General features: G+C 36.0%; 1 protein-coding gene across 16 annotated transcripts in view; it reads left to right on the top strand.

Annotated features, from left to right (window-relative positions):
• The window catches only part of SNAP91 (synaptosome associated protein 91), a 125,845-nt gene that overhangs the window by 87,767 nt on the left and 18,058 nt on the right, over positions 1 to 20,020 (top strand). For 9 of the 16 annotated variants that reach the window (XM_054699001.1, XM_054699000.1, XM_037520032.2 and 6 more), the window contains 6 exons: positions 2,237 to 2,344; positions 2,977 to 3,240; positions 3,477 to 3,554; positions 3,715 to 3,786; positions 14,473 to 14,607; positions 16,252 to 16,401. In XM_054699001.1, the coding sequence (XP_054554976.1) occupies positions 2,237 to 2,344; positions 2,977 to 3,240; positions 3,477 to 3,554; positions 3,715 to 3,786; positions 14,473 to 14,607; positions 16,252 to 16,401 (807 nt within the window). Of the gene's footprint in view, positions 1 to 2,236; positions 2,345 to 2,976; positions 3,241 to 3,476; positions 3,555 to 3,714; positions 3,787 to 4,184; positions 4,269 to 5,517; positions 5,602 to 14,472; positions 14,608 to 16,251; positions 16,402 to 20,020 lie in introns of all 16 variants that reach the window. The other 7 variants (XM_054699006.1, XM_054699005.1, XM_054699004.1 and 4 more) reach the window with 3 other exon arrangements.

The following is a 20,020-nucleotide window of genomic DNA, read 5'->3' as shown; positions in this document are numbered from 1 at the left end:
CTAGAACAACAGGAACATAGATTTCCAGGAAATGCCAATGATTGAAAATTGGCAGTATGTAGAAATGAACTGCAAATGGGTAACAAGGGAAAGAGAAGCAGCTGGAAATAACTGACATTTTTAATACTGAAGAATAATGCTACCATTAATAATGAAAAAAGCTGGGTCTGAATGTTTTGTTTTTAACTACACCAAAATTTTATTATCTCTCACAGTTCTGGGGGCCCACCTGGATTAAGTTTGAGTTCTTGCTCAGGGTCCATTTGGTGGGTACAGTCAGACAGTGGCTGGGGCTGGACTCACCCATGATCTCACTGATTCACATCTCTGTCTGTTGAGCTAGGAAGACTTAACAGTGGGAAACTGAGGCTCTTGTCTCTAACAGAAGTTTTGAGAGGAGTAGATAAGTTTATAGTGTTTTCTTTTAAATAACAGAAGGAGCACTGAAAATGAGATGTCTTCATGATAGGAATGGAAAAACACCTCTCCTAAAGACACAGCTTTACATGTGGGTTTCACCTACTTACACATAAGTGAGAAAAGAGTCCAGCTCATCTGGACTCTGTATTTGACCTCTAGCACTGCTATAACTGGTGTTTGTTTATTCCAGCCATCAAGGAAGGAGTAGTACAGTAACATGGGGCACAGTTTATAGCAGTACAAACTAGTGGCTAAATACACAAACATCAATGAGACAACTTACTTAACAGATTCTGCCAATCACTATCTGTGTGACCTTGGAAGTCATTCAGACTCTCCAGCTTATGTTCTTTTATCTACAAAGGGGAGATAGTAAAATGACACTATAATTACATATTCCCTCAGTGTAGCTAATGCAAGCAAGCAGATCAAATAAATCTATAAGATATCAATAACTGATTGACCCACTGTCCCTTCCAGAGATATTTGTATTTTTGTAAGGACCTTTTAACATAAGAGAAATCTCTAATTGAATGTTTGTTATCCACTTAGCACTGGGCTTCAGAACATTGCTAAATGTACAAATCAGTTGGAATATGCCTGGTTAAGCTGAAAAATGAGTGTCTTGACTATAGGACGTCTGACAACTTAATATGCTCTGTAAATCTTCAAGAAAGGAGATAGAGTATTTCCCAAGCACATTTGACAAATTCTTCTTAGCGGCCAGAGAAACAATGTTCTAGGGAATCCTAATAGATATTGGGATAGGCATTATTTTTAAGGATAAAAAGTCTAGCAGATCTCTAAGTGGGTGTTAGTACCCGCTTTCCAAGAGGTGCTTCTACCAAGCAAGTCATATTTATGGAAGACCTCTTGCCTTTTGAACTTCAGAGTTCTTAGAACCTCTTAGAAAAGTCCCAATTTCTGTCATAATTAAAACATTTGTTGCAGAAACATATTGGGAATTACTAGTACATATCAGTCATATATAAGTGTGCACTTATATACTGGGGCCATCTATATGTCATGAATTTTTTACGACAGTGATAAAATTGTAGTGTAATAAAAGTAATACAAATGAGATTATTTTTAAACTATTGAAAATAAATCATTTTCCCAATAACTAGAGTGACACAATATTTGAAAACAAGAGTATGAGTTGAAGTGAGGGCATTATGGTGCCATCCTCTGATTTTTTTTCTCTCTTTATTGCTTTAAAACAAATCCTTGGTTATGTCTGAAAATGCTTCTCAGACATAACGAACACTTAAATTCTATAAATTCTTAGCAGACCTTTCATTTTAACAGTATAATCTTGCCTGTGTAAAAATTTAACGATAATTATTTAATTATAATTATTTAATTTTATTAGCATTAAAGAAGTTATCCTTGTTTGCTAGAAACCACCAGGCACAGACATCATAGTAACATCGTGAATGAGTATTACCAGGACATGAAAGTTTAATGTCTTAAATTACATTATAAGTCATTTTTGTGTTTTAATTTTCACATCCATTAATTTCTAATGATACATAAAACATGCTTCTCAGAGCCCTTATACAATGAGAATCCTGTTACCCTTGAATCCTGATAAGCCGCAGCAGTGTCACTGTTGTACTACTTACATGTAACTAACATGAAGGGGCACGAAGAATCATTGTTTTGTGACTGCAAACAGTGCATGAGCCATAAAAATGCATTTAAGAAATTCATGTTGTATAAGGGAGCCTTCTTCGCAATTTAACTTGGTTCTTTTACTATATTTTCTTCTCTTTTTATTCCTTTAATTTCTGTTGTTTTAAAAACTGCACCCAAGATGCCTTTGCAGCTTCTCCTGGGGAGGCCCCTGCAGCATCCGAAGGGGCCGCCGCACCAGCTACCCCAACCCCCGTAGCAGCAGCACTTGATGCATGTTCAGGAAATGGTGGGTTTAAAGTCATGAGCCAGTCTGTTGTTTTACTGTCCTGTTGTAAAGCCCCTGTAGTTAGATGTGGCCATCTGTTTGTTTTTTTTTTTTCTAATTTTAATTTCTTTTGAGTATAAAGTACCATTCATCCTAACTGAATAAATAATGATGGCACTTAAAACATTAAGACAATGAAGTGCATACTTATCAAAATTGACAATTTCTCAAGATTGACAATTTTTGTCAGTGCAAGTATGCCCTCTTAATGTTTTTTTTTTTTCCTCTAATGCTATTTGTACTCTCTTGTAACACCGAGTTCCAATATATAGGCATGTTTAAATGCATTTCAGAGCTACCAAACTGAACCAGATTGAGGTTTTGGTGAATAACAATCTCTGATCCTAGACATACAGTACCTTTGAAGTATCTGTTTCTTAACTTAATGGTCCCCACTGAATTTTCCTTTTTCTTTAGAAAAGCATCCTAATCTCTGACCCCTGCTAATAAGATAGTAGTTCAATACAAGCAGCCTAATACCTAGCTAGTGTGTAAATACCTGTGTCAGGTGTCTCTTACCCATAGTTATGACTCCTGTCTCCTGTGCCTTTCCTTACTGATGATGTATGTGTCTCCACTTTCCTTTCCAAAAGACCCTTTTGCCCCGTCTGAAGGTAGTGCAGAGGCTGCACCCGAGCTGGACCTCTTTGCAATGAAGCCACCTGAGACCAGTGCTCCTGTAGTTACCCCTACAGCTAGCACAGCCCCTCCGGTTCCCGCCACTGCTCCTTCTCCTGCTCCCGCCGTTGCAGCTGCCACTGCTGCCACTACCGCTGCCACCACCACCGCCGCTGCAACCACTGCCACCACCTCAGCCACCACCACCACCGCTCCTCCTGCTCTAGATATCTTTGGTGGTAATTTTTTGTTGTTGTTGTTGACCTCTTTCCATCTGGTGGATTGAATTCTGGTACTTGAGATATACTGCATACACAACTATGATTGCATGAATACTGTGTATTTTAATGGTTCTCTAGAAACCATTTGCTTCTTCTCTCACAATTCTCTCAAGTGCCAATTCAGAATTGGAAAGTGATGTTGCTTTCAGGCTCATTTGTCAAGTTGAGTAAAGGCTGTGTGTTCTTGGTCTTAGATTTATTTGAGGCTGCTCCTGAAGTCGCCGCAGCGCCTAAGCCAGATGCTGCTCCTAGCATAGACCTGTTTGGTACAGGTAAAGCTAAAGCAACCCTTTTTGTACGTTAGTTTTCTTACATGTTTATGTGATTAAGCTCTGTGTACTCATCTGTGATAATGCATTTGTTAGATTTTTGACTTTGATTTCAGCTTTCTACTTACTTCTGCTTGGTTTTGGTTTGTTTCACTTTCGGAAGATGCTTTCTCCTCTCCACCACAAGGGGCCTCTCCTGTCCCTGAGAGTTCTCTCACTGCTGACCTCCTATCCGGTGAGTGCTTTTGCCTTAGTCAAGCCTTCACTCAGAGATGTCCTGTGGGGGTTACAGGTAGAGAGGTGGACATAGAAGCATGTGGGTTTGTCTTGAGTTCTTTTAAACTTAAACTTCACATTTAAGAAAAATCTCATTCTTTGGCCCATCACCAACTGATGAGGGTTAACTTTTCAAATCTAAAGCTGCTGCAAGAAAATTTGTGTTTCATATTAAAACCTCTAATATAGAAAGTGTGCATTTTAAAATCCATTTGTGCTTTTCCCTACCGGTTAAGATTGTGTGCAATCTTACTGCCTGGAGTTAAACCTGGCATCGCAAGAAGCCACTTGTCAAAGCTTGGGGTTTCATTTTCCTTTGGGTGACATGCAGTTCTCCTGTTCTCTGCTTCACTGCAGTGGATGCATTTGCAGCCCCATCTCCTGCAACCACTGCCTCTCCAGCAAAGGTGGATTCATCAGGTGTGATAGACCTTTTTGGAGGTGCGTATTTCTCCTTTTCTTCACATATAGAATCTTTTTTGTTCCTCAGAGTAGTTTTTAGATCTTTTTTAGATCTTCTGTTTCACTGCATTTTATCACTTTTTCTTTTAACTCTGTCATTTCCATATCTACAATATAAACTTAAGTTTTTAAGATCTTTTCCATTTCTTTGCCATCATCCTATCCATTCTCATAATTCATCATGATTTTAAATGCATGATGTAACAAAAACAGATAATTTCCATTTGAAATCCTTGTGTTTTAACTTTTTGTTCATCCTAATATATAATGAGCTGATTGGAATTCCTTCTACTCGTCTTCTTCAGTGACATTGATCTGTTGGCTAAATCCACATTCTAAGTCCTTCAAAGCAATATACCCATTATCTAGATAATTCAGAAATGAAAACAGATAAACCAGTCAAGACCGAAAGCTTAAGCTGGAGATGCCACACATTATTCTGTAGGGTTTGTTTATGTTGAGTTTAGTGTTTCAGAATCCTTTCAGAGAACTGGAAGGTGTTTCACTGATTTAAAAGTATCCTCCTCTTCCTTTATGTGCTATCTGAAAGCAGGGAGATGTATTTACTCTTGAACTACTCATTTGGATGATATATTTAATGTCTTCTGTTGGCAGTAAATTTATAGTGGAAAAATATAGGTTTGACATGATTTCTTCATCAGTGTGTATGCTTTGTGCTTAAAATACCATCCATTAGCTAGTTAAACCAACATTGAGTACCTATTGCACATTGAAGCATCATGATGGGTACAAAGAGGTCAGTTTCCGACATTAAAGGGCTCAAAGCTGGTTCCAGATAACACCAAACCTTGACTTATAGGTTTAAGTAGGACTGCTGCTGCTGCTGCTGCTTAAATGATATGTGTTAAATTTTTGAATGTTTAATAAAGTTCTAAACTACAAAATTCTATTTTATTATCTTTAGGCAAGGTTCTTAAAAATTTGATCCTGTTTTGATAGGTGGCAGGATTTAGTTTAAAATTTTTTTTTTAATTATTCTCTTATTCTTACAAAGGTATTAGCTCTTAACTATTCTGGAGCTCTTTTTTGAGGGAATAAACTGGTCATAGCATAATTCAATTCATGCAATCATTTCACATATCCATAGGACTCTAGCTCACCATTCAAAGCGTCTTGTCTATGCCTCTCTCTGCAGAACACTTAAGTTACTTACTGTACTTACTGTTTACACTCTTTTACTTTTTGCTGCATAATGGATAATGGGTAGATGCATTTGGAAGTAGTGCTTCTGAACCCCAACCTGCACCTCAGGCTGCTTCTAGTTCATCAGCATCGGCAGACCTACTAGCTGGTAATGAATTAAAGTAAAATAAAATAGTATTTTATAGAAGTTAAGTTTGTTATTTATAAATAACAGATTACATAAATTTCAAGGTGCATGTTTTCTTTCCCTTTTGAACATTAAATTGAAAAAATAAGACAATATATAATAGAAGGTTGATGATTTTACAGGATGTCATGAAATTAGTCTTAAAATCATAGCTGTGTGTAAGCCACTCTGTGACTCCTTGGATGTGCCTAACCCACCTTATTTTACTTAGCACATTTATTTTTTTTTACTAAAGAGATAATATGCTTGTGTAGATATTTTTATCTTATATTGCCTATGCAATTACCATTATTAAAGAAGATACCGTTATTAAAGAAGAATTTGTTGAGAAAGTTTCCATGTTTGACAATTGATTCTGTAATATATGAATCACTCTAGGAGAAACTGTTTTAAGTGTCTACTATTGGATTGAAATCACTGCTACATGTCACTGTTTTAACATACTCATCATTTTTCTATCAGAAAACCCATGGAGTAATCCCACTTTAACAGTATGGAATAGATTGGCTCAGGTACCTAGGATTTTTGGTTATGATCAGGATGATATGGATAGAATAAAAGAAAATCTTTCAAGAACTCAAATACAGTAAAAGCCAATATTCGTTTTCCTTGTGGGTAGGGAGGTGCAAAGTGTACTCAATGATAGCCAGACCTAGAAATTATGACTTTTGCAGGAAAGGAATTTGCCAGTTGCAGTACTGAAATAGTGAGTCCAGGTTAAAATTATCAGTCAAACTTTTAGAAGTTGCTGGTTTACCTCCCTCTGGCTTTAACAGGAAGCACAGTGGTAATATTACAGAGGCCCCAAACACGTAAATGCATCTCCAGCGCCCTTCCCCAGTCATCAGTGTCTGATAATAAGGTTAAGAAAGGGCTGATGAGAAGACCAGGCACATCAGCGTATAGAAGCTGCCATGTCTGGAGTTTCAGCTTAAATTCCCTTAAGTAGCCCTTGATAGGGTTAGTGACTAGTTCTTATTTTTTAGCGTAACTGTAGTTGATGAATTACAAATTTTACATTGAGCAATCCTCACACCTGGTACAACAGGCTAAGGAATCTCCATTCTTAGGTTAGTAATGAGTAATGACCTCATTAGAGGATCCCCACCAACCTTCAGAGTTGTAGGGAGTTTGATATGAGGTCAGATCATTCCTCGAGAGGGATTAATCACAGACCTGGCTGTTAACTTTCCTTTTCTCAGTAATTCAGACTGGTTATTTAACAGTCTTTCCCAGGAGTAATAGCAATTCTTATGTCTTTCCTATCCTCTCTAGGCATCTCTGGTTAAATATGCATTCTTACTTACTGAAACCACTTTATACCAGTGTTTGCTAGCTGATATTTTCCTAAATAATGAAGAACCAGTGTGCCACTGTTGATGTTGAAATATACCTTGGAAGCTACAAATATGATAAAAATAGTAGTTTTCACAAACTTAGCTGGTTACTTGAAGGAAAAAATTAATTTGCTTTTTTTTTCTCCTAGCCAAGATCTTTTTCATAGCAGCTTTATTCAAATTAGTCACAGTTTGTACTAAAGTTTGTAGTAAACCAGTGAACTTAATTCAGGTTTTCAAGGTTTAGCAATAAGATTTTTAACAGGCCACAGAAGTAGCCCCCTTTGAAATGGCTATTTGGGAAACATTACCTTGTCAACTTCAAAATGAGATAAATGATCATAAACACTTGCCTTGAGCTTGTAATTATGTTTGAAATGGCATGTAAAACCAAAGCTTCAGGCTTTTTGCAGAATTCCAAGACATCTTTTTCTTTGGGTATCCCTTACCCCTGCCAAACAGGGGTTTGCAGCCTACCTAACAGGAGCATGTCAGAGTGGTCAGTCACTGTTGATCACTTCCAGTGCTGCAAAGCCACATTGTTCTCTGGTGTGCTCACTCCACTTGGCTTCTCCATGCTTCCAGGGACAGGACCTGAGATGCTGTATTTCTTAAAGATCCCAAGACATTAGAAATGGGAGCAGAGAGGCCAGTCAAAGCCTGTGGGAAAATCTAAGGTAGAAGTCAATGACAGAGCCATGAGATTTAAGCCTGAGAATGAGATAGGATCTAAAATTCACCTGGATCAAACAGGAAGGATTTTGTCACCTATTGCCTTGTGTAACAGCAGGTAACTGAGCTTCAGCTGCACAACTTGGATGGGGTAGGTCCAGCAGTGGAAACACAGAAAGTGCAAGTTAGATCATTTCACCCAAAGCAAATTTCAGTTCTTCAGTTATGTTGTCTGTCCTTAAATTTTAGTAAAATTATATGAAAAAGAGAAGACTGTTCTTAAGAAAGTGACAGTGCCATTTACATCCATTTTATTAACTGTGCATTTCTATTTTTTCCATTGTGACTTCTTGTAATTCAGTGATGGAAAAATTGTATTTTGTGTACATTTTCTTCTTTCTGTTTTTTTTTCTATCTAAATTTTAATGTAAATAAATGTAAATGCTTGTAATGTCTAGTTTGCTTTCAAAATAATTCTTGTAATAAAATTTGCATTTATGTGAGTGTCTGATTTAGTTGGCATAAGCCCAGCTGTTTTTCATCTTTGATGCTGATGTAAGGAATTTCCATTTTTTACTTCTAATTTCTATTGGTTTTAGTTACTTGAGCCATTTTCTTCCGTATTTTTTGCTTATAGAAAACATTTTTTAATTGAGGTAACATTGATCACTGTATATAATTTAGGTGTGTTACCACATCACGTGTGTTACCACATCATGCCCACCAAAGCAGCCATAGTCCCCCATGATAGTCTACTGGGCATTCCCTCTCTTTACCCTCACTCTCTGGTAGCTTCAGTTCTGCTGTCAGAGTTCTGACAGGTTTGTTCTGCTTTAGTTTTTTCAGCTCCTTTGTTTTGTTTCTTTATAATTCCACATATGAGTGAAATTACCCAGTATTTGTCTTTCTCCTTCTAACTTATTTGACTCCACATAATCCCCTCCATTTCCATCCTTGTTGTCACAGTGGCAAAATTTCATCTTTTTTTTTTTTTAATAGCTGAGTAGTATTTCATTATGTGTATTATATACCACATTGTCATTACCACTCATTTGTCCTTGGGCTCTTATGTTGTTTCCAAAACTCAGCTATTGTAAATAGTGCTGCTGTGAACATACATATATGTGTGTATATATCTTTTCAAATCAGTGTTTTGTTTTCTTCAGATAGATACAGAGGAACAGAATTGCTAGATCTTATGGCAGATGTATTCTTATATTTTAAGTAACCTCCATATTTTCCATAGGGCCCAGACCAGCCTTCATTCTTACCAGCAGTGTATGAGGGTTCCTTTTTCTCCACGCCCTCATGAACACTAGTTGTTTCTGTTTGTACATATTTATGGGCTATTCACACAGTTTGAGGTGGTACCTCATTGTGGTTTGATCTGCATTTCCCTGATGATAAGTGATGATGATAAGCATTTTTTCATGTATCTATTGTCCATCTGTATGTCTCTTTGGAGTAGTGTCTTTTTAACCCTCTACCCATTATTTGATTGGGCTATCTGTTTTCTTGTTACTGAGTTAATGAGTTCTTTTTGTATACATTGTATATAAACCCGTTGTCAAATGTATGATGATGTGCAGCTATTTTCTCCCATTCACTAGAGTTTCTTTTCATTTTAGTGATAGTTTATTTCAATATGCAGAATCTTTTTATTTTGAATTGGTCCCATTTGTTAAATTTTGATATTGTTTCCCTTCCTGTTGAAGTTGAGTCCCCAAAGTCATCCCTGAAGTCAATGTCATGGGGTGTTTTGCTTGTGTTTTCTTCTATATAGTTTATGGTTTCAGATCTTACATTAAAGTCTTCAGTACATTTTGAGGTAATTTTTGTGTATGGTGTGAGATAATGGTCTAACTTCATTTTTTTTTTTGCATGTGGCTATTGTCCATACTTGTTCACATAATAAAAAGCATGAAGACATGAACTCGTTGATGAACATCATGCAGTATTAATATGATTCTGTCCTATGAACTAGAAGCAACTTTCCTAACCAAAAAGAAAGGAAAAAAAGAAAAAAGACAATCATGTGTATATGTGTAATATAGCTAATAGCTGTTCAGGGATTTCCCCATTCCCCATTTTTGTTCAGTGAGTATCAATGGTACAACAAATTTTTTGGCATACCATGTTCTGGGAATTTTCTGTGAAGCTCCTAGCATATTTGTTATACTGCATACCTGTGGGCAGATTTGTTAAGTCCATAGGCTTTTGAAAGAAAGAAGAATATTGTTAAAAGAAAAATGAACCTAATCATAGATAACTAGGAAGTCCACAAAAGTGTTCAGGTCCAAAGTAGGGATTTGAACAAAAGAAAAAAGAGACTAAGTTGTATTTTGTGAAGGAGTCTTTAGACTCTTTTGTTATTGGTTTTCAATAATAAGACTTTATTGGAGTAAAAAAATGTATATATATAGACACAGTAGTTGGACTATCCAAAAGGAGCATTAGTCACTGACCTGGGTAGTCTTATTCATTGCCTGAATAAATTTTTATTTTTTTGAAGGAGTAAGTTTATATGAACATAAAAGGAAAATGCAATACATATACAGCACAACTAATAGTTGAAATGATTTTGAGAGATTTTAAACCAAAAATTCGAAATCATCTCAAAGTTGGGGAGAAACTTTTATCAAAATGTGGTATGCAACTTAAAACTGGAAAACAAAGACTAAGTGGATATACTCATTAAAAAAATCTCCTAAAAACTGTTACCTTTTTTCCTTCATTTAAATTTACTTCTAGAACTGTCAAATAATACCTAATCCTGAGTTGAGTTGTGTGTGAAATTTCATTGTGGTCATCATCTATCCCTTATGTAAAAATATCAAGTTCTGTTTGGTGCACCAAAAGTAGTAGAAGTAGAAAAAATTTTAGAGATGACCTCATCAGAGTCCACTAAGACAAAGAGAATAATTTTTCTAAAGTGACAGAGATTGTTGGTAGGATCCAGATAGTATCCATATCTTACATGGAGTCTGGCTAGTACCTTGAGAATTAAATTTATGACAAATAAAAGGAAATATAATTTTTGAGAGTAAAGAGTCTATCTGTCCAACTCCTTTCAAGACATACCACAGATTTTAGATATAGACAAATTCTTAGACAGCAGATGTAAAAATGGATAAGTAAGAAATGAGGTATGCTAAAGGATGTGACTAACTTCTGAGACTGACAATCAAGCAGGAAAATTATCCTTTCATAGTAGACACAATTCTGGGGTGACTGAATCATAAGTCTATGTGAGGATAGAAATGTGCCAATCTCTAATTCCAAAAGTAGGGGAGAACATAGGCTGGCATTAAGACACCCATTGTGGTTTTATATTCTGTTAACCACATGACTTTAGCAGAGCCATACAAATTTGAACTGACTTAAAGTATAACAGTCTTCAGGGTGAACATAATAACTAAAAGTTTCTACTAAATGGGAAGGTCTATAGAAGACAGAATCATTCATCTTGCATGGGGTAGGAAACAGCCTGGAAAGTGTCAGACAATGACTGTCAGACTTTTATCCCTAGAAATGTTGACAATTTCTACATTGATTGTGGTAAACGGAATGTGTTAGCAACTGATTGCATCACAGCATAATTGAAACAACATCATCTTTAGCATAATGGAGCAAATGTGAATGTGGGAGAAGTGTATGTGGGAGTGTTTTTCTAAATTTAAAATTTTACTCTCCTAACCCATGGGATGTGGCATGTTTTATCTAGACTATGTCTGTCAGTCTTGATGCGTATGTATTAATAGAACTTCATTACATGTGTAGGATGCTACCACCTAAAAAGACATAATTATAAAACTAATCATCTATGATACAAGGCAGTGTGCCTGTGGATGGTTGAGTTCCTAAAGCTAGTTGGTGAATTTTAGTGTATAATAGTAGGAATGTCCCAAAACCTAATCATAATTACCATACTTTCACTTCCATAAAACACCTTTCTGAATGTAATCTTGAACTATATAGACATTAGTTTTCTTATTACTTACCTCTCTTCCAAGATGGAATGGAAGGAATTCTCCAAACTCTTCATTAATATCTAAATTTTCCTGGCTAACTCTTCATTTAGAGTACAGCAATCCTAAAATGGTTGATTATTTTATATTACTTTGTAGATTTTTAATTTGTCTATGTTTGTGACAACATCTTCAGAAGAACTGAGTATAATGGAAGTTCTTCTTCAGAAGAACTGAGTATAATGGAAAAAGTCATGTTTCCAGATCTCCATCAACTTTATAAACCTTTAGGAAGGTTTATTCCTGGCTATGGGAGAACCCTGCACTGAAAAATTCCTGAGGGGTTCGGCATTTGCCACATTGTGACCTTGGGCAAATTATTTAACTTTTTCTGTCCTCAGTTTCCTCATCTGTGATAATTCATAGAATTGTTGAGGACTAAATGAACTAATATGTGTTTGAGTTGAATGATCCTATTTGTTTAGTCCTATTTTCGTAGGGCCAAAATAGTCAATTATTGGTGCTTCTTGCAGTTCACATGGTTCAACCTCAAATGAAAAGTAATGCTTAGAACAGTGCCTGGTACTTAGCAAACCCCATGCCAATGTTAACTTTGCCTTCCACTTTGTAAGAAAAGGCACTTTTTTTTTTCAGTGAATAGTGGTGTTTATTCACCTAAGAATGTGTTTTTACTTACAAAATCCAGTAACAAATGAGCCCTGTGTAAATGCACTCACTTTCCAATTTCAACTACTGAAGCTTGGCTAGGTATGTTAACTTCTTCTTACACCACTTTTAGCCACTGAAAGTTTGGGTTGAATCAGATGATCCTAAGACTCTTTCCAACTCTAATAAGCTGCAATTCTAAAATAAATTGTGTCTTCTCGACCAAATTTTAAGAAGCCAAGAGTCAAGTACAGTTGTCTCCACAGTCAGTTTTAACAAAGAGAACCATACCATAGAACAATTACCTAAATTAGCCACAGTCATATTTCGACTTGAGGTGTGAAATGTTTCAAAAATAATTAGCATTAACACAGCCACCAATATCCCTGAAACCAGAATAGTCACAACTGCAAAATAATTACATTTATCCATCTTTGTTTCATAATTATATTAATTCTGAACCTGAAAAATGTAGTTTCTTCTATAAGGAAAGTTACATGATTCTTACATCACTCAAATAGTAAAATTACTTAAAGTAGTTGCTGTGACCTTTAAAGATCATCTTCTAGTAAGCAAAGATGATCTTCTAGTATTTTCCATTGCAGTTTTTTCATACTTATACAAGGAAATCCTAAACCCATGTCACTATCAATTAGCAGAAACAACATAACATTATTGCCTGCTTTAGAAAATAGTAACTGGGGGATTTTAAAGGTAGTCATTTTCAAAATTATAAATTGGTTTTATGGAATGTAAGCTTAAGGATATGTTTGAACTGTTCTTAATGTTTTTGGAAGAAGTTCATGAAAAAGAAAAGATGTAGCTAGATATGACAGGAATATATACCCAAACTGACTATAAGAAAGACTGGTAATGGTAAATTCTTTAACAATAGAATATCGTCTAGTGTCTTATTGAGAAATTACCTCCTTCACAGATTCTTGCTTTTATACAGAAGCAATATAGAGTGTACTCTGCTTTTGCTTCTGTCTTTTGATTGAGAGAATTTATTTGTTTCTGGCATTCAAAGGACAGATTTTAATTTGGGATTTGATTATTATACAGTAGTCCCAGATTCTTCCTATGTTTTATACTCAAAAAATATGTCATTCAGTAAACATTAGTATTTTAGGCACTGTGCTGAATATTAGAAAAGACAAGGAAACGAGACACAGTTCCTGACATCAAAAAGCCATCCCCAGGATCAGGGTTGGAATAAAGGTTGGGGTAGGAATAAAGAAGAATAATGGAATGGGATGGAGATAAGTACCAAGTGCCAAGGACACAGAAGCAGAAGAGGACACTCACTGGAACTTTATGTGGGAGTGGCTAGTAGCAGTGGTGGCCAGCATAGTGCTAGAGAGTTCTCCAGAGTCACTTTCTGACTTACTGTGAAGGTGGATTTTGGCTGCAGTCTGGTTTGCAAGGCTGGAGAGCAGGCGAGCAGGAGGCCGCAGAGGGCTTGAGTACTATACAAAGGAATTTGCATTATATGAATATAAAAGTTATGAGGAGCCAATGAAGGATTTAAAAAAGTCACGTCAACATTTTCCACTCAAAATGATCACTCTGGCTACACTGCAAAGACTAGGTTGGAAAAGGTCCACACTAGAGGCAGGATGCCTCCCGGGGTGACTGCTTATGACTCCTGAGAGCCAAGTGGGTGGGAGCCACAGGGAGGGATGGCAGGACCTAAAGTTGGCAGTAGCAGTTATGGGCTAAGACATATATGAAAGATATTAAGGAGGGTTTGGTGGCAGAATACACGCATATTTTTATGATTTGTATTTTATTATACTGAGCCAATGTGTAAACTAAGCATTTTCTAGCTATCTGGTATGATGATTTGAAGAAACAAAATTTAAATAAAGTAAGATAATTGAATTTCAACCCTAGTGAGACCTTTTTATTGTAGTTATCCTGTTGTAATAGATTTGGTTGCCACAGTTTCTCTTAATAAGACTGTATTTTATTGTATGCTTTCTTATTCTAATTAAACTATGTCTCTTTAGTACATGACATATCAAGATACTGGAAAACATTTAAAAACTGTCTTCCCAGGTTTCATCTAATCTACATACATCTAATTTCTTTCAGTCTTCTACAACTTTTCTGACTCTGTTTTTATGGCTCTTGCCCATCTCTGCTGTTTCTGCTTATATTTTTTTCTGGAACTTCTTTCCCTCCAGGATTTGGGGGCTCATTCATGGCCCCTTCTCCATCACCAGTGACTCCAGCTCAGAATAACCTGCTACAGCCCAATTTTGAGGCAGCTTTTGGAACAACGCCTTCAACTTCAAGCAGCAGCTCCTTTGATCCATCAGGTGAGGCAGTGATTTTTAAACATGCTTTTTATTTCTCCTGATCATGAATTATACCACCTACAGTTAGTATCATATCAGGAAATTCTAAACAAATATGGAATGATAATATGATTTTAAAACTGTTTAATAAGCCCCTTTTTCTGTAACTTAAGTAAATTTTCTAAGTAGATTTGAGTAGATTTGAGAAATACCTATAATCCTTTTCTGCGTTTCTGTTTTTAATTTCTAGCAGAAATCTAACAGCACACACCATCTGTTTGCATGAGCTTATATACACTGATTTCGAGTTGGTTAAGGGAAAACAAATACTCCGTACTATATCTTTGTACAATATCTGAATGCGTGGACATCCCCACTGCTGTTGCTTACACCCTCTGAAGCTTGCATGGCCCTCAGTTTTAAGAAGTTGAGACACAAATAGTATTCTTTGCCTGCCTTTAACCTTTCATCCTGCTGTCATTTTGTTTGTATTCTCTTCCATTCTACTCTTCTCATGCTGGGTCCTTACTACAAATTTTCAATTGGTGAGTTTTTGGCAATTAAATGTGTTTCAGAAACACCCTAAATATATCCCTTGCCTGACAATTTGGTTGCTTCTACTGCCAGTGCCTAATTGAATGCTGTCCTTTTTCAATTTAAAATTAATTTATGGTAGTATTCATGGTAAATATGCATAGATTTTTAATGAAAATTAACCATAAATTTTTGATGTAGATAAGATATTAGCAATAATTTATACAGATCTAATATGTCTGCATTTTAATGGTCTTCAGTCTAGGAATTAAATAAGTAGTGATTTGTAATAGGGTAGTCTGGAATCATCAGTAATAGTGTGATTCATAACAGTTACAAGAGTGTTTACTTTGTATGCCCTTCATTTACTCTGCCCTTGAAGTTAGAACTAAAAATTAATTGCTATAAAGAAAGAAAAAAATCAAAATACTTACACCTAAGAGTTGGTCAGCTGTTTTTCACACAGCTAGTTCTAGCTACTCATCATTAGATTAAGTTTTGTTCTGATACTGATTTTGTGGGAAACTGGGAAATTCAGGCTTCCTTTCTCAATTAATAATTATTTTAGAAGTAAACATCCTAGGGTCTCAGAGTAGATTGTTCAAACTTTGCTGTAAATCACTCGCATTTTATACAAAATGTTTTAGTGATTGTTTTTAATAAAAGTTAGGTTTTACCACTCATTGAGTGCCAATGTAGAGCAAGCATTATAATAAAGATATAGTATATATCATCTAATTTAATCTTCAAAACAAAGCCATGTAGTAGTGGTACTCTCCCTATATACAGATGCAAAAACTAAAGCTCAGACAGTAACTTTATCAAAGTTCCACAGATAGTGAGAGAGACAGCTAAACTTGATCCCAATTCTGATTCCAAAATCTGTGCTCTTTTCTATACATTACACAGATTTTTTTCATTTTTGTTCATGTTCATTAATATTTCCATACTTTATAAGTAGGCATATAGAGAGATGCTCTTCTTGGTATTACAGTTATGAAAAGGGTCAATTTCATGTCTCCTTTTATAAGATTATATATTAACTTGTTTCCTAGTTTTTCAAAAGACATGTAGTCTTTTGCATATTGTTTTTTTTTTTTTTATGCTGATCTTGATCTATTTGATTTCCAGTGTTTGATGGTCTAGGTGATCTTCTGATGCCAACCATGGCACCAACTGGGCAGCCTGCACCCATCTCAATGGTACCACCCAGTCCTGCAATGGCAGCAAGCAAACCACTTGGGAGTGATCTTGACTCATCTCTTGCCAGCTTAGTAGGCAGTGAGTAACATAGCTTCATTTAACTAAATCATACATGATTTTTTTTCATTAATCTCTCATATTTTGTTTCTGAATTCACTTATGGGTGAGTATATCAAGGAGTAAATAGAGATTCTTAGTGTACGCAGCACAAGTCCTTGAAAGATTTTTTAAAAAGTCACTATGCTATTGTCTTACAAGTAGTACCCATGCCATTTTCAATCTGAATTGCTGAAAATGTAATTAGAGAGCATATAATATGAAATAAAGTGCTTATGTTTTAGAAGTAATTTTTCATTTCATTTGGAAATAAGAATATAGAAAACCCAGAAATAAACCCACAGATCTATGGTCAATTAATATTTGACAAAGGAGCAAGGAATATGCACTGGAGCAAAGAAAGTTTGTTCAATAAATGGTGCTGGTAAAACTGGGTCGCTTCATGAAAAAGAATGAAGCTTGACTACTACCTCACACCATGCACAAAAACCAACTCAAAGTGGATTAAAGAACTAGACATAAGACCTGAAACCATGAAATATATAGAAGGAAATAAAGGCGAAACACTACATGACATGCACCTCAAAGACATCTTTACAGATGCATCACCCAAAGCAGTGATAGTGAAGGCAAAGATAAACAGGTGGGACTACATCAAATTAAAGAGCTTCTGCACAGCAAAAGAGACAATAACCAAAACAAATAGAAACCCCACCAACTGGGAGAACATTTTTGCACACAACACTAATGATAAAGGACTGATCACAAAAATCTACAAAGAACTGATGAGACTCAACAAAAACAAAGAAAATAATCCAGTCAAAAAATGGGCAGAAGAGCTAAAAATAAACTTCTCCAAAGAGGAAATACAAATGGCCACCAGGCATATGAAAAAATGTTCAACGTCACTTGCAATCAGGGAAATGCAAATCAAAACTACAATGAGATACCATCTCACACCAGTGAGAATGGCACATATTAAAAAAACTAGCAACAACAAATGTTGGTGAGGATATGGAGAGAAAGGAACTCTTCTGCACTGCTGGTGGGAGAGCAAACTGGTCCAACCACTATGGAAAGCTGTGTGGAGATTCCTCAACCTACTAAAGATAGAGCTTCCATATGATCCAGCAATTCCACTCCTAGGTATTTACCCAAAGGACACAGAAACATCAATTCCAAAGAGCACCTGCACTCCTGTGTTTATAGCAGCACAATTTACAATAGCTAAGCTTTGGAAACAACCCAAATGCCAAAAACAGATGACTGGGTCAAGAAGATGTGGTACATATGCGCAGTGGAATATTACTCAGCATTCAAAAAAGATAAACGCATGCAATTTGCAGCAACATGGATGGAGCTGGAAGGGATCATGCTCAGCAAAATAAGCCAGAAAGAAAAAGAAAAATACCGGATGGTCTCACTCATAACAGGAATCTAGAAAACCTAAATAAGGGACCAGGAAAAAGAGTAACTATAAGAAAGAAAAAAACCAAAATCAACAAACAACTATGACAGAGACACACTTTGGGGGGTGCAGGGAAAGGAGGAATTGGGTCAAAATCAGGGGGTTGCAATTGTATGGGGAATATAAAAATAAAAAATTTAAAAAAAAAGAATATAGAATAATATAGATGCAGAATATTCACCAAGTGAGCTTCAGTTATTCATTCAACAAACATTCATTGAGTACCAGGCATTCTTCCAACTCTAGAGATAAATCATTGAACTAAGCACATACAAATTTATTTTCCTGTGGAGTTCAGGAAGGACAGAAACAAAACAGTAAATATTTTAAATAAATTAAATTCTATAGTACATCAGGTTTTAAGTGCCATAGGGAAAACCAGAATAAGCAAAAGAGAGTTGTAAATGCTACAGAGTGAGAGATAGAGTAGATATCACTGAGATGGTAAAATTTGAGCAGAGATTTGAAGACAAAGGGATGAACCAGGTTAATATCTGAGGGAGAACATTTGCAAGCAAAGGAGATAGCCAGTGTAAAAGTATTGAGGCAAAAGATTATCTGGTATATTCAAGAGACATCAAGAAGACTAGAGACTGGGGCTGGGTAAGTGAAGGAAAGAGTTATAGAAGGTAAGGACTACTATTAGATTGCCCTTTTAATTCTGAATTTTATTTTTTATTATGGTGAATGAATTTCCTATTGCAAAAACTTTTTGTTTTACTTGAGGTTCTATCAAAAATTTAGAAGATCATGGAAACAGACTTTTTTTTCTCCTATGTACTATCCCATGGACATATTTCTGTTTGCTGTTTATTGTCCTTGGTCTGGTCATCCATGAAGATGGTTTAGTGACACTTGGCAAGAGTTTATTGAAATATTGCTTTCTACACTAAAATTTCATTTCACTTATGAATAGTCTAAAAGTGAGGACTGCTTTTACTGGACACTTTAATGTAGTGCCCAGATCCTCCTTCAGAAGTAGCGGCTTTATACCTCCAGCTGCTAAGGGATACAGTAAGGGAGTTGTGGCCAGGTTGGTGACCATACTAGGTAGCTTAAATTGTTGGCCAGGCATTGACTAAGCAGGCATAGAGACCTTCCAAAGGGTATTGTATTTAGTGGTAGGGAGTACATAACTACTTGCATATGCATTCTCAGTTTGTTGGATTCAGTTATGGAAAATCTGGCTGCCAGCAGGCAATCTCCCTCCTAGGAGATCTGAGAGAGAGACCAGCTGGGGACGATACACCAAGAAAGACCTACACACCTCACCAAGCACCGCACTCCATTCCAAAACCCACATGCTCTGCTCTAGGGTCCATGCCAAGCCCATTTGCCTGATGCCACTCATCTTAAACAAGAGCAACAAGGATGCAGGGTTCTGAAATTTGGGCTCCTTAAAGTAATGAATGGCATTTGCTTCACTAAACAAGGGAAGAAGAGGGAGAGAATATTGCTCTGACTGAGTTAACCCTCCCTCCCCACCAGATTGATACTAATCTCTAGATTCTAGTTTTCACTTCTTTCTTAAGCAAAGATACAGTGCCCCGGCTAGAATAAGTCATTATATATACCTAGGAATCAAAAGCATCAGAGGACAAGAAGGAAAAGCTGATAGAAAAGAAGTCCTTACACCTGAGGGGAGAAATCAAATACTATTCAAAAATGAACAACAATGTAAGAAAATTAGAAAGTTAATAATAAAAAAAAGAAGTCCAGAGACCTATGAAAAGGACACACATCTCAAAGACCTAAGGCAAAAACTAGAATAACAATATTAAGAAAATGCAATGAAATCCTGGAGGGACAGGCTAACAGAAAAGCAGGTACAAGATCTCAGAAAACGTACCCAGGAACAAAAAGAGTTCTTCACTAAAGAACTAATTGAAGATTTTAAAAAATGCCAAAAGATACACTGAGTGAAATAAGAACAAACATGGAAAACATATTGAATAGAATTAAGCTAAAATAAAAAATTATTTGGGGATCAGCTAGCTACCAGATCCTATATGATAAAGATGGTATTAAGAGGGAAGTACAAAGCAAGACAAGCCACCATCAATAAATAAGGAAAATCTCAAATAGAATGACTTTATATATGAAGGAACTGGAAAAAGAAGAGCAAATGAAATGAATGGTAAGTGGTAGGCAGGAAATAATATTAATTAGAGT

Source organism: Talpa occidentalis, unplaced genomic scaffold (genome assembly GCF_014898055.3).
Source record: "Talpa occidentalis isolate TD23 unplaced genomic scaffold, MPIMG_talOcc4v2.1 talOcc4.2, whole genome shotgun sequence".
NCBI classification, from domain to species: Eukaryota; Metazoa; Chordata; class Mammalia; order Eulipotyphla; family Talpidae; genus Talpa; species Talpa occidentalis.
The sequence above is the reverse complement of the archived record's forward strand: the minus strand, read 5'-3'. Positions and strand labels throughout refer to the sequence as shown.